At 39.6% G+C, this 15,562-nt stretch overlaps 1 protein-coding gene across 1 annotated transcript in view; it reads right to left on the bottom strand.

Moving 5' to 3' along the window:
* The window catches only part of LPGAT1 (lysophosphatidylglycerol acyltransferase 1), a 64,791-nt gene extending 49,302 nt beyond the window's left edge, over positions 1-15,489 (bottom strand). The window contains exon 1 of the mRNA XM_014950962.1: positions 15,208-15,489. Coding sequence (XP_014806448.1) covers positions 15,208-15,445 — 238 coding nt within the window. The 5' untranslated portion in view covers positions 15,446-15,489. The remainder of the gene's footprint in view (positions 1-15,207) is intronic.
* Between the last annotated feature and the right edge of the window lie 73 nt (positions 15,490-15,562).

Here is a 15,562-nt window from a genome sequence, read left to right as displayed (position 1 = left end):
TGTTAACGCCAAGAATCTTGATGCGTAGCACGAGGTGGCTACAAGAGACCAATAATCAATGAGCCACCAGACAGGACCACAGCACTCAGTGTCTCCATTCAACTGCTTGACACTTAGGCAGAGGCACACACTGCACCGCCACGGGACTTTCTATGAGCAATCAAACTTTCTTCTTTATACGACAGAAATAAGAGTCCGCACTGTGCAGCCCAGAATAATACAAATACTGGGGAAACTGGACAAAGACTCCACTGAAAAAAATAATAACGCACCCACAGGACGGAAGCAAGTCTTCGTGTAACTAACCGGGGAGAATCTGTCATTCTGTTTCAAGAAGAAAGTAAGACACAAGGAAATAAGATATGAACAGAGTCTCATGGCTGCAGAGAAACAAAAATAAGAATCATCTACTATCAAAAATAGGTGGATGCAATCTACACTAGATTTTTTGCTTCTGGAGGACAGATTTGAGTCCTTCCTGCTCTGAAAAGCAACACATAAGACTGAAAGGAACTTGTTACACAAAGTTTAAGTATGTTCTGTGATAACTGTTGAACTGCCCAAAACTCCCCTGATAAAGACTGCACAATATTGTCACTGTTACTTCAGAGGGAACAGGCTCAATTATAACAAAGTTCTGCAAAAATTGCTGTTTGGCTCTTGAAAAAAAGTGGTGTTTTAAAAGCCACAGTTCTAGCCATATGGAAGATTCTGCTCCTACTTAATCTAGATTTCCAAGTCAGGCCAGTTGAAAGCATGGCTTTTAAAGAGCAAGTAACTGGTGGCATGAAAGCAATGAATTTGCCCAGGAAGATATGCCCATTTCCTGTCTTTTTAAGATTTGTAGATTGCAAGCTTCCTATATAATTTCAGAGCATCTAGAAGCTTTTCAGGCATTCTTCCCCCCCAAAAAAACAGCTGCACAAACAGCACGACATATTCAGTGATTTTACAACAAATTCCCAAGGCCGTGGAATATCAAGTCCTTCTGGGCACAGCAGAAGAACTCAACAGAATTTAATTATTACCTACCACATAAGGGACTGGAGAGGCTAGCTGGCAATGAAAAGACATGAGTTGGAAGTCCTATTTCCATTTTTAACTGCAAGTTTTCAGTTACTGTATATTTTGGGATCATATAAGAGGGTCTTCCAGGTGAAAGACACAAAGAACACAGAAAATTAGCACTGGATTGCACAAAGAGGGAGAGCAATTTTTCACAGGAAGCTGATAAAGCACATTATTCTAGTGCATTTATATCATAGCTAGAGAGGTAACTAATCAAGGGTTTTCTGGTACCCATGAAATTCTCTGAAGTGCCTGGAGGTTTATCAAATACAGGAACCAGAAAACTGTTATAGGGCTAGAAGTAAGCAAACATTACTTTTTCTTTAAACAAGATGTGAAACTTGCCTAAAACGCCAAGTGAGAGTTTGCATTCATCTCTCCCTACACACCAAGCCTAATTAAATAGCACAGTGAAAAGGCTTGATCAGTCCGGAGCATTCAACTCCTTAGCTCTACAACTGTACCGCTAGGGAAGGCACAGGTAAGGGTTACAACCAAAAGGGTACATACCAAGAAAACCTGCCAGAGTAATTACAGGTAAGAACTAAAGACTATGCTTTTCAGAAGATGTGCTAGGTTAAAAAAGAAAAAACAAAAAAAACCAAAAAAAATAACCCAACACATAATTACACTACTGAGCAAGGAACACATTTTCACAGTGTTCAAATCCAGTCAGGGTCAGAAAAAGAAGGTTTTGCATATATCCTTTAAATCAGACATATTGATTAAAAAACAAAACAAAAAAAAAAAACCCAGATCTTCATCAATTTTTCCTCCTAACAGAAACAAACTGTGTTACTTTCATCACTGGCTGAAGGTTCAAGTCAAGAAAACCAACAATACTATAAATGTAAATAAAGATTCTCAATGTGGTAAGACTACCCCTGTACCCCAGCTCTGGTAGTTTTTTCTGCTTATCTAAATCAAGTTCAGTTACTTCTTCATATTCTTCAGGTCATGCCTAAGTTACCACAAAATGCTGTTGATGCTGTCTCATTATAGAGCTGACACTTTTCAGCCCAGCTCATGATACAGTACAAATAATCACCACTTAAAAGTAGTGCTGGATATATTTGGAAAACCCTTTACTTTTATATTATCTCTGTAAAATGGCCTACATCAGAAAGGCAAAAGGCCATTCTGTGCATTTATTTCTCCCTACAGTGACCTCAGAACTGAGGAGCTTCTCTCCACTTGAAGGACGTTGACAATTTAAACCTCATCAACTCGGTCAACTCTGGGCAGAAAAAACAGAGCTACTGAGCGCAAGAAGAGAAATACATATTCAAACTGTGTTTCAAGATTGCAAAAGTAGCATAATCTAAAAATTAATATCCTCAAGCAATAAAACTGATTGCTAATCAAACAGATGCAGCATGACTCTCTCCTCCCCACACACCTCTGCACCACCCTCCAGTTCAAGTGGATTAGTGTTGCCATGTACCACAAACCAGAACCAAGTCACTGGACATTTAAGTTGCAGTGTGGAAGGGAAAACTTAATAATGAAAGGCATGCAAAGAATCAAAAAATAACTGGATACAGATGCAAGAAAGCAGACAGACAAACCATTTAAAGAAGCCTGAAATGTTTGCACCGTTACGTTTCAAAGACTTCATTAAACTTCTCACTCATGCTACAAGCAACAGTCTTTATATCAAAGAAGTTACAACATAAACAAGAACTGTAAGAATATTTCCCATTGGACTTTTTAGATATCATGCTCATTTTTTTTCAAACAATGGATTTTATAAGGGTCAGGGGGAAAATGATGTTCAGTTCCCAGAAATTTAATCAACATAATTCAATCATGAAACAATAAGAAGCTAATGATGCAAATTAACATAACAGCAAACTCCTATATTCAGTTATATTTTTTTGTTTATGCAAGTCCCATTATTAAAATAAGAGGCCACAGTAAGTTTGAAAAGCATGCTGGAAAGAGTATGACACTAATTCTAGCTGGGAACTTAAGCTACTACTTTTTCTAGTATGACACAGCAAACGATTCAAGCCAACAAAGCATCTTACCGTAATTAAATTTACCCAAGGTTATCCTATACCAGTTCAGCGACTCTTAAGAATTAAGTGTGTGGCCACGTTTCGGGTTGCCAGTAAGCAGAAGTCCACTATCATAAAATCAGAAGCGACGCCTTTAATAGCACCTTCAGACTGTCACAAATTAAGTAATTAGCAGGAAAAAAACCAGCCTGTCTCACTAGATTTTTCTAGCTGACCCACCTCCAAGCAGGGGCAGAAAGTTTACTGTTCCTAATTTTAAAAAAAGTTCAGCTCTCTGGCATCTGTTACTATTACAAAACAAATAATCCTCTTACACCTGCTGACAACTGCAAAAAATACCTTGGATTTGTGGTTGACAGTCTTACTAGGAGTTTCAGTAGTACTTTTTACTGACATAAAATGGTCAGACTCAATACAAACGAATTTATTTAAACATTCTGAATGTCTTGCTCCAATACCTACCCTTCACCCTCAGTGCAGAGGCTAATATTCAATGCACCTTTCAATGAAATACCCAGGTCCCAATTCTGAAACATGCTGCTGCAATGACAGTAATTGAGGCTTCTCTTCCTCCCTCCTCTCACTCCTCAAATTGAAAAAAAAAAAGAAAAAAAGAAAATCCACAGCTCAGATCAAGAAGTTTTGCTATTGGGAACAAATGGTAAAAATGACAGCAGACAAATGTTAGGGAAACAAAAAAAGAAAGAGACCAGAATTCAAAGAACTTCAATTAGAAACAGAGCAGTTTTTTCTGGAGAGCACCCATAAAGGGGTTGAACAACAGATTTGTGAAAGAGACCCTGGAAACAGACTTCTCCATTTCAAATACAGCAAGCGTGCCACAGACGCAAGAAGATATTATGAATCTCAAAATTCCAATTAAATGACTAATGAGAATACTCCTAAGTTTGTGGACAGTAATAGGCACTGCAAGCACTCTTGTCATGCAGCTTGTCATGATTTGTGGCTACAAGTGCCTTGGCTTTACTTGTGAAGCACTCACCAGAAGCGTTACAAATTATTCTTTCCTCAGATAAAAAGAAAACTGGCAAAAATAAATTTATTCAGGCTACACAAGTCTAGCACTCCCACAGAGTAAGAGCTTTTGTCAACATACTTCAAACATCAAATTTTCCCTATCCAACTAAATCCTCTGTACTTTGCTCTTTTGTTTCTTTACCCTGCCTCATAGCAAACCCAGTGAATGACCAGACACTCAGATTTACCCGTTGCTTTTGCAAAGTATCAGGAAAGGGTGGTGATGGGACCAGCAAAGGAAGGAGCGGGCCACCTGCTCCGGTTCTTTCTTCACCACAGCAGCCACCCAAATTACCCTTTGCCTTCCTACAGTGACGCATGGCGACGCCACTCATGGCTATGTGAACTCAGCTCTGCATTTTAGCTTTTAAAGTTTAGTAGGCTGTTGAAACATTCACAAAGAATGTAAGCAGTAAAGGGAAAAAAAAATAAAAAGAGAGAGAGAAAAAAAAAAGGGCATGTTTCAGTATTTTCTCTCTCTGAAATACATGAAGGACAGAAGTGATTCTCCAGCCTGTAAAATCTTGTCAACCTTCAGAAGCCCAAGGTAGGCATCAAATAATCTTTAAACACATCCAAGACAACAGAATTGCCTGGGCAAAGGCTTTGCTCCTGCCACATTGCCGTTCTACATTACTAGGTTAGAAGACCAAACTATTAGGGTTGATGATAAAAACAGAAAAGTCTCAAATAAATGAAAATATATTCATCTGTTTGTTTTCATGTAATCCACCATATGCAAGAGGCTTAACAGACATTTACATTAACCATACCTTCATCCGAAAGCATTTTTACAGATGGAAACTGAACTTCATAGGTCCTTCATGTTATATCTGTGTATAGACAGGCTACAGTTATATTTATTTCCCAGTAAAGCTGTTGCTAGGAGGAACAACAACTGAATTTCATGCCAGAGACAAGCACAGAAAATAAAAATGGCTATGAAAGAAGATTGCATTTGGAAAGGAAATTGGCAGTTACCAGAGTTGGAGTTTTGCCAGGCCATCTATATATATTTATGCATATCAAAATAGACCAGGTTCAGGTGCAAAACTCAAGAGGCCACCTTTCTAATGTAATGCTCTCACGTGTGCTACACAGTGGTACAGAACCCTTCTGGACAGACTCTCACACTGCCTACCACCCACACCGTTGCTCTCTCCCAGGTCTCCCCAAACACCCCTTGAGCCTCATGTTTCTACATGCCCTTGGGCCAGATTCACAACTGACTTTCCCTTTGGCTCTGCCCTGCCTGCAGTCATCTGAGGATCGCTGTTCTTACTTGAGACTTTCAGTTAGGTTGATGCCCTTCCAGTTCTACTTTTAGGAGGCTACGCCAACTCCCATTTTGTATACAGAGGAGAACGGCATATTGTCCGGGCTGGGCACTCCCATTAGGTACGGTTCCTGCCCTTGCCTAGAAGCTATGTGGTCTTTTTCACTTTTCTACATTTTCCTCTAAATTTATAAAACCTCTATTCCCTCTTGTTCCTCCCCAGAGCTCTGGAGGGTCTGCTCCTCAGCTGAAGCACATGGAGTGACATTCTGGTACCATGAAAGTCAACCGCAAAACTCTCAGTGGCTAATTAGAATTGGCATTTAGTTTAACTTTACTTTTAGTAGAGACTACTCTCTACGTATTCAGGGGTGGGGACAAAAATGACAAGGGTTACAAGTTCTTTTACCACCTTATCTTTTTGGATCTAAAAGGCTATGATAAGCAAGGTGGAATAAACATCACCTAAAAGAAAGGATGTTGCTTCATATGCTGTCTGCCACTGCCAGATTAACACGTCGTTCCAGAAGCAGGAGAAGTAACAAAGCCTGGTTTCCCAAAAACATGTTGTCTAACCTTCTTCTCAACGGGCTGGACAAGATATGCCGGCGCTGTGGCAAACCCAGAGCTATTGATGCACTGCTTGGACACACGGGAGATGTCAAACAAGATGTACGACGGCCAAATCTGCCTGCGTTACCCTCAGCTGAGGCACTAACTTGAGTCTCTCCTCCGCTCAGCTGCCAATTTTCACAAAACTCATGAGAACACCATTATGTCTGAAATCTGAACCATCTGGTCAATCGCAGGCAGATTTGCAAGGAGGCAAATCAGAAGTGTGGGAGGGGTGACAGAAAGAATAGCTGTTAAACAAGTAGCTTAATTCCATCAGGAAACTATGCTTAAAACACTGTCACATTTATTCATATAGATAATAACACATTACAATAATAATTACATTACGTGGTGTTTACGGTGGGCCATAGAACACCATACTGAAACACAACTGATGCTTAGGTTAACCAAAACTACATATTCTTAATATTAATGGGTTTTTTTTCCCCAGTTCTGACAAGCAAATAAGGAATCTGCATATTTGTAACTTCAAGATGCTAGAAAACAAACGAAACTACATTAAAAAACCTCAGACAAAATACTCCTTTTTGCCACCAAAAAAACTACACCCACAAGTACTCATGCGATTGTCCTAATAAATCAACTTTCCAGAACCCGTGTCCTCCCAAACAGCAGCAATGCTGGCCCTTGCTTTAAGAACACCATTTCTATTTTTAGGTCTACATAAGTGAGAAGCAGTAATAAAGCTATTAACCTTTCATCTCCCCCTTTACTTAAATTACAAAACTGAGGTGAATCTTTAAGATAGTTTAAACAATTAAACTCCTTAACAGGGACAATTCCTTGCCTTTTAGAACTTTAACATTTAAATAAAAATTTTCCAGATTATGTTGTATGACTCAAAAAAAGGAACATCATCTACTCTATCCTACAAAGTAAATATTTGTGGAAAGACCTAATGAAAGCATTTAAGAAAAAAACAAACAGACAGATCAAACCCCCAGGCGCTGCTGTCTTATTAGATCTTGAACACTTTATTTTTCTACCTTCCAATGAAACTAGAAGTCCCCTTCTTTACACAGAGGCAGGAAAGTTGCATCTCTTCTACTCTCTTCTGCTCAGGAAACAGAATCACTGAGTTGTCCAATTCAGCTCTGATTCAAGTTCAGCTAAGAATAAATTGTTCTGATTTGATTTCAGCTTGCACTAATGAAGCTGTTGACCCTCTTAGAGCCCCTTCTTAATTCTTCAATAGTTTTGAAATAAGTGAGACAAAACCAGCAGTGTGGAGTTGAACCACTGATATTTTTAATATTATTCTCCATCTTGTGCTTTACATATTTTATAACAGAATGTATAGTTGTGCAGTGAGCCAAAGCTTTCCCTAAGCTCTCCACCACGATACTAATCTCTTTCCTTAACCGCTACTTTATTTAAACATTTATTATTTTGGACTGTTCAAGACTGAACAACAACTGCATTATGTTGGCTATTCATAAAGCCTAAAGTACTTTTGAAGTTCTTTACAACTGTCTCTGTAGCTGCCAAACTCAAACAGTACATGTACAAAACTTCAGAGGAACCCCACTGCTAACCTTTCACCAGAACGAACACTGGTCTTTTTATTCTTTTAACAGTTTTCAGTTTATGATAATCCTTTGTTCTCACCCTAAGCTTAGTTTTCTTCTCTAAAGTAACTTTGCAGAAGGCACTTTTCCAGTCTAAACAACACTAATCACTTAACAAAATAATAAAAAAAGGTGAAGAAGTCTACTTCAGTGACATTTTATTCACATACTAAAGCCCTATCCTGCACAGGACTGCTTTCTTGAATTGGGACCCTAAGCAGTAGTTCAATAAATATGTTAAAGCTGGTACTGTCACCAAAAGAAGCAGCTCCTTCCTCTTTCCCTTTGCTATTTGTACTCACCTTCCTCTTTCACCACACCCACAAAATGAAATGGGTTAGAGACTGTGTTTTAGAGACTGGGTAGTTTTAGCGCGGATCAGGGCTGTGATCCAGATCACCACTTAATCATTAAAATATTTGGCCAATAAAACTGAAGCAGCAGTGGTAGGATAGGTCTGAAAAGTCTGAGACTGGCTTTTTCTTCAGTGGCACTCCCTGCTTGAAACACTTAGATAGATGGGAAAAAAAAATTTAAAAATGCAGTCTCATATGTGAATCCCTCACTGGTGTCACGGAATATCTTCAGGAATGCAAAGATATTAGACTTATTTATTTCGGTAACTGCATATACAAATGGCTGGACTATTATCTGAACTGTGGTGACTGTAACAGCAGTGCAATTACATGCCTACGCAATCCCGCACTTGACATGTCATCTTAAGCATTAGAGTTCATATTCCACTGTAATGAATGCAAGCAGATTACATATCTTGGAGCTGTACTTTGGCTCAGTTCACGCTGGAAAGTTACACCACTAAGCTTATATTCCATAAAGGATTTACTAACTGCCCTGCCTAATGAAGGTTGCACAACTCTCCCATTTTTAAGATCCTGTTTTCAGCTGCTTAAAACCTTGCCAAACTAACCTTTGGCAAGACTTCTCTGTCCCTTACACACACCCTACAGGGAAAGGGAAAGTGATATATTCTGTTCATCTGTTTGAGTTTCATTCTAAAAAAGTAATTTCTCAGAACAAAATGACAGAGAAAATAGGTTTTATCCACATTAAACGTCCAATTTTTTCACCAGTTCCCTTGAAAAGGGAAATAGACACTAAAAAGTCTATGCTTTAGAACAGTTACATTAAGTGACAATAAGAGATTGCATCTCTGACGTAAAAGCATCATTTCTGGCACGTTCCAATACAGACACAATTTCACTTTTGAAGTGGAAAAAAAAATCCTACTTCGTACACTCTACGAAGAATTTGTGGACAAAGAACTTAACTCCCTAAGATCTTCCTTCTCCAAATCAGAGCTGGACAAAAGCTTTCCTGTAATTATTTCACATGGTTCCTAAAAGCCTACAATGAAGAAAAAGAACAAGAAAAGGTACAAAGGACACATCTCTCTCAGGTATTCTTAGTCATATCCTTTCAGGCAGTCAACCAGCAACAAAGGGAGAAGTAAGATGACGAGTGTGAATAGATACACTAAAAACAAAGGCCCAGAAGAACTAGAAGGAATGAAAACACATCCTAAAAATAGCAACCTCAGCCATAAGCAGGAATAGAACCCAGCATTCCCAAAACTTTGTCCTCCTTTGGCTGTTAGCACATAAGCTAATTTAGAAGCGTCCCACAGCCACTCCTGGACTTAAAGGTAAATAATCACATCTTTCTGTATAGGTATTCCTCAATAATTTGATCCTCACAATCCTTAGGCAGATGTGAGAGATTCGGTGTGCTTGCAATAGCTTCTGCATTATCCACAGTAGGTGCAACAGGAGCAGAAGCTAACCCACTCTTAAAAAAAAAAATAAAAGGGGAGTAAACAGCAACAAACAACAACAATATCACTAGCAGAAAAGCAACAGTGTGTGCTTATACTCTTTAAGTTTTGTGCTAGAAGGCAGCAGATTTCTACAAATTCAGACAGCATTTCAATAGTTAATTTTTTTTGAATGGTCCTTTATAGTTAAAGGATATGATAGGAAAATGAAAGAGAAGTTTTACTACTTTTAACACACTGCTGACACTAGATGAACTATAAAGAATTATAGTAAAGCCTGTAGTTCACGTCCTAAAAAGGAGAGATAGTATGGTTTTATACATTATTAAAATAGGACAAGGGTCACTGTGTAGCACTTTTGACAAACAGACACATCACTTGCACAAAGAAGTTGACAGTTCACTTGTACTCCTTACCTCCTCTTATGCAAATTCACACTGAGCCTTTGCTCAGAGACCAGGGTAGAAACAGCTCCAACGTCCTCCACTCATTCAACTCTGACCTTTCCTTATCGAGACGGCTCACAAATTACACATAAACTTCCTCTTACAAACAGCAAAATAAACTCAAAGATCCCTGCTTGATCTCAGCATTACCTACACATAAATCACACGCATCAGAGAAAGCTGCATTTAAGCCATGGATTACCTAGAAACTCAACACCTAGCCATAGGATAAACCATAAACCAAAAGCTTCTGTGTGGTATGTTGATATCCAAATCCACTGAGTCACATCAGGTACTTTTTACACATTCAAAGGAAACACGAAACAAGAACAATTCTGTTTCTCCATTTCACACACTGCCTGACCTCACAAGCATGAATTGTTTCCCCCGCATCCCTCCCTGCCCAATTCTAAGAGTAGTGACCAGTCCTGAAAACAAAATATTGCCAGTTAAAGAAAAATAAATCACGCTCCAGGAACAGAGGAGGATAGAAAACAACGGCAGGATTAGAGGCATAGATAGGTCTCCTGAAATAACACCTCCTGCCTTATTTGGGGCAAAAAAATAATAATTTACTTTATCTCATCTGCTGTTCTCCAGCTTCTGCTGCACTTCCTGCCTGAGGACAGGGACCGACCTGTGGTGAGAAGCAGCACAGACAGGGCATGCTGTCTGCACCGAGGAAGTGCTGTCACAGCAACTCCACCTGTATCTTTTACGGGTCTGGAAGACAAAAATATTTGCATTCTTAGAAGGCTAGAGGAGTTGAGGCCACTGACTGATGAAATGGAAAAAAGATTTTAGATTAGAGAAAAAAGGACAGTATGACTGCTGAAAAAAAATTATAGAGTGGTCGCTACTTAATCATACATACAAATTAGCCAATAAATTTTAAATCACTTGGGAGAAAGGGGGAGACAACTGAAAATCCAAATCTCAGTTTTACTCTACTTGGCTGAATAACAAAGAATGAAGAAAGGGAAATTCTCTCACTTGACAAAACCAGAATATTGTTACAGACACTATTTAAATGTCACCTTCCCGGCTGACACAGAACAGTAGCAGGCAATACCATAGGATTAGCTGACTTTTTATTAAGCACTGCATCATTATACCAGTAAGTACACTCACACCACTAAGGCTTTTCTGTGGGCGGTAACAGAGGTGCGTTACTCTTCCTTTCATCAGCCCATCAACCTGTCCAACGTTATTGCAAGACTCTGTGTGTTGGCATGAGGCTGAAACAGAAGGTTTTGTCGAGCTGTCCTCCTCGCTGCCAGAGTACCAAATATTCCAAGCACAAGTCTGAAGGAAACCCCCTCCCAAGATGCTCCCACCCAACACACCTCTCCCTGGTGCTCTGACAGGCAGAAAGAAGCACACCAACATTTCTATGGACAGAGGACACTCATCCTCCAGCAGCTCCTCCCCATCCCCAACCAGAGGTGCCTGCTGAGCACACACCATCGCTCCCTACAGTGGGACCAAGTCGAGCACAGCACAGGATAAGCATCACAAGTATCAGGACTATACTGCTAAATGATTACTCTGCTGTCCTAGAGACTTCTAAGTGCAATATCACAACAACACTACCACAGGCTAATGCTAACTTCTGCATTCAGACAGCAGAAGACAACAAAATAGTCCGTCTATGTGCATTTAAGCAAATCAAGCTTTTCTCTAGCAGTCCTATTTTTAGAAATTTTATTAGATACAGGGATATTAAACTTTAGTCTGCAATTGTTACTTGCCCAAAGAAGTTAAAATCCAGAAGATGGTTGCTTTAAAACTAGTTTTGTAGGTGAGCAGGAGGTCATCAGAAATTCACCACCACAGACACGCTCCATCTCCCTCCCAGTACATCTACTGCACTGTTTAGTGGTTTCTGGTTTACTTGTATATTAAACGACAAATTACAGTATAGGGGAAAAAAGGTACTTGCCAAAGGATCAAGCACCCTCGAGTTTGCATTCTAAAAAAACCACCTTCCAACAAATGCAGGAAAATATTTAGAAGTGTTATTCCAAGGTGCCTTTCAAATCACACTAATATGCAGGTGCTGAGTGTCCTAACTCAACAGCTCCTACAGCAAGAGCAGTACATTTATACATAAAGCCTTAAAACAGAAAAAGGCTTAGAAGAGTTATAAGAAGGCCTTTTTGAAAGCATATAAAAATAAAATAACATTACTAGACTATCTGAACATTCTTCATAAAAAGGCACTCAGTTTTCCTTTTCATAAGAAACACTATAGAGTTCAAGAGAACAACATAGATATTTATCATATTCTGCCCTTTTAAAAATCAAAGGCAACCAATTATATCCAAGTTCTCTCTCATACTTGCATCTTAAGAAGAAAAAGATTAGGGAAAGAAGAGTGACCTTTACAGTATCTCTTCCCATTCCTTTCTTTATTTTGCTTGTCCAGTTACACACTCTCTCTTTACATAACATCAAGTGCGTCTGCAAAGAGAAAACACCTATGTTTATCAAAAAGCACAGATTAGAGCTGCTGATATAGACACAGATCATGTAATTTCTGTAACAAATCCTCTAGGATCCTAGCACGAAAACACAGGTTTATGCGGGGGTGGGGAGTAGAAGGGCAGACCTAGTTCATGAATTTTCCTCAGCTCTCCAGCTTTATTCAATAAAACATACCAACAATTACACAACAGCAGCAAAGCCTAGAAGGAAAGATCTAGCACTCACCATATTTCCTTCATCTGGTGTTGAGCTCTCTCCTACACATTACGTACAAACTTACAGAGGTGAAAAAAGTCCAACCTGAATCTACTTTGCAGACCGAGTTTAGGGCCCTAATTACAAATGGTTTATGTCACTTCTCACCCAACAGATGACCCAAGCTTGGAAGGGTAAAAAGTAAATAAATTTAAAAAACTGAAACACGCTTTCAAGACAACTGGTGCAGAACACTACCTTCAATTGAATGATAAGTACTTATTTAGCTGGTTACCCCTCAATCAAGAAGAAAAATGAAAAAAACAACCCAACACACCAACTGCTCTGCTACTCAGAAGAAAAATCCTTAATCTTCTCAATGTACCCACACACACCTACTATCTTGCATTTACTTTTGCAAAGATGGAACATACTGGAGCCTATCCATGACTTAGTTTTTGGAATTGAAAAAAAGAAGAATTCTGGAGCAATGTCTCTTCCAGATGCACCACTGCAAGTCTTAGACATCAACTCTAACAAATTAGTATTTCAGTTCTGAATTAGCTATATTGTACTCTATAAAAAGAGGGGACCTAGCAACAGTATTTTATAAATCTATAAATCTGGAAACAGATACACAAATTACTCTGTCTACGTATGTCGAAGTCCAAAACATACACTTTCCAGGTTTATTTTGCATTTGGTGGTGAGCACTGATGAGGGTGAAGAAAGAAGGAAGCTCTTTTTTCTATTTTGTAGCTTTTAGTATGTCTTTATATAAAATAAAATATATTTAAACTGAGAACTTGTACAAGCGTTTGCTTAAAATCCTCCCCAAAACCAAAGCCATGCTTTATAGTGAAAAGCAAAAAGACGGGCCTCCTTACCCATACACCATCCCAGAAAACACTTCTGTGTAGCTGTTTGCAAATGATACTTCAAACAAACATACTAAGACATTTCAAGACTGTAAAACAAAGGATTTCAAATTGTCAAAGTACATCAGCAACACCAATCAACAGATGCTTCAGGAAAACTCTAGGATATGCAGCTCATGCTAAGACCACTTTCCAAGCAAGAGGCAAAAGAAACCACACAGTTCTGCAGTCAGCAGTAAAACTATCCCAAGGAAACTGCTTTCAGAAATTGACAACCATATCATCATGGGACAATGGCTTGAATTTTAACTAGCATGTTCAATACACACAGTGAATCCCCAGGGTCATATGCTGTATGACTTTAACATTACCATTATGCCCATAAACTTTCCCATTTCCAATTAAGAATACACACAACACCTTGACAGTCAATCGTCCTTCTGGAAGGCCTTTACGCTTTAAGGCATAAAGCGGATTTTTAAAAATACACCCGCCACTGCAAGTACTATGTGGACTTCTTTTAACGAGCAAATACAAACATATAAAAAGATTCTTAAAACAGCGTATCTGGAAAAGCTTGAGCTGTACCAGGCAAGGCAATTTCGAAGCAGTGCAGTGTTGCGACAGTTCTAGCCCAACAGACCAGAGTCTAGCTTGCTGCTGCCACCATCTCCTTAAGAAGAACTGGAAGCTCACCTAGAGTATCCACAGACACTTTGTGCATCTCGGAAAGGCACACGAGAGGGTACCAAAAGGCACATTATCACAGAGGCTTCAGCTCTTGTAGCCTAACAAAAAGAGTGCTCCATCTGGGTGAACACTGACTTTCTGACTAATCCGGAGTCTGACCAGACTCCAGAGCTGTATGCTGCCATTCCTTTTTTTTCCTTGTTTACATGGACATGCCCGCGGATGCAGCCTGGGCAGAAGAGAGGGAAAGAATTTTAGGAGGGCTGTTCATATTTTGCACTCAGTAGATCCATTTCCTCCCCTTTCCAAGGACTAAGCACATAAAAAGACTTGATGGCTGCTTCCTTGCACAAAGTACAGTAGCCAGAATGAAAATCAGTGCATTCGAGGACAAGAGTAGAGCCTTCCTTAATATTTCAGTTCAGTCCATCACCTTGATGAGCCTATGAATACTAACAAGCAAAAGTTCAATAATAACTGCAAAGCGAGCATGCAGAGGTGAAAAAGCCCTATGGATTCTGTAATTAGTTCTGCTAACAGTAAATGAAGAAACATTGCATATCGCTATTTGCATGAAAGAGGTTCCCTCTGTTTCTTTCCATTCTGAAGCAGCAGCAAAGACAGTCGCTGTTGCGGGGAACAGAAGACCTACTCTTCTGACATGAGCTTCGTGTCAAACTTCTTAGCCTTGTATCCTGACAGTTTGAAGGGGAGATGATTTAGAGACGCATAGACTTCATAAAGAAAAGTCTGGCTCTATCAACTACACGCGCAGTGCAAATCAACTCACTTTTAAGGAGATGTGCCTTGTTCACGTAACGCTAAAACAAAGTGATGAAGATACTTAGGAAAAATCATGTTTCTGATTACACTAGGACAAAATACTTGTTGAGAAACTGTTACTTAACACATAATGAGGTTGTACCTACGATTTAAAAAAACGTTTCAGTACACTATCTCAATCCAGAAATACATCTGTATAAGAAACCTGAAAGAAAAGCATCCCACACATCCACTACGTCTACGTACCCCCCCCCCACTAAAACATCTGTGTTTTAACACTTATTTACATATTTATAATTGTAGGTTTTAAATTAATAAGACGTTCTTACCTGTATATCCTGCCCACCAGCCCCAGGAAGCCACCATAGCTAGAAGCCACTTAAATAATACTCCTTCGATATACCAGAAGCTTTTACTATCCAACACTCGGAGCGGCTGCAGCATAATTAAATACAAGACGTAGGACGGAATAGCCACCAGGTTATTGGCGACCATAAAAGCGAACCTGAGGAGTGCTTTCAGGCAGGTATAGCCCACCCGCCGGGCCTGCTCTAGAGTCACGGCCATCCTCTCTCTTCACAGCGGAGGGCGCGGGACCGTCCTGCGGGGAGAGGGAACGACAAGGCACAGGTAGCGCTCTCCGAGCCGGGGCCAGCCCTGGCGACTGTGCCCGCCCGCCCGCTC

Source organism: Calidris pugnax, unplaced genomic scaffold (assembly GCF_001431845.1).
Source record: "Calidris pugnax isolate Ruff unplaced genomic scaffold, ASM143184v1 scaffold24, whole genome shotgun sequence".
Taxonomy (NCBI): Eukaryota; Metazoa; Chordata; class Aves; order Charadriiformes; family Scolopacidae; genus Calidris; species Calidris pugnax.
Note: the sequence above shows the minus strand (reverse complement) of the source record. Positions and strands in the feature narration are given on the sequence as shown.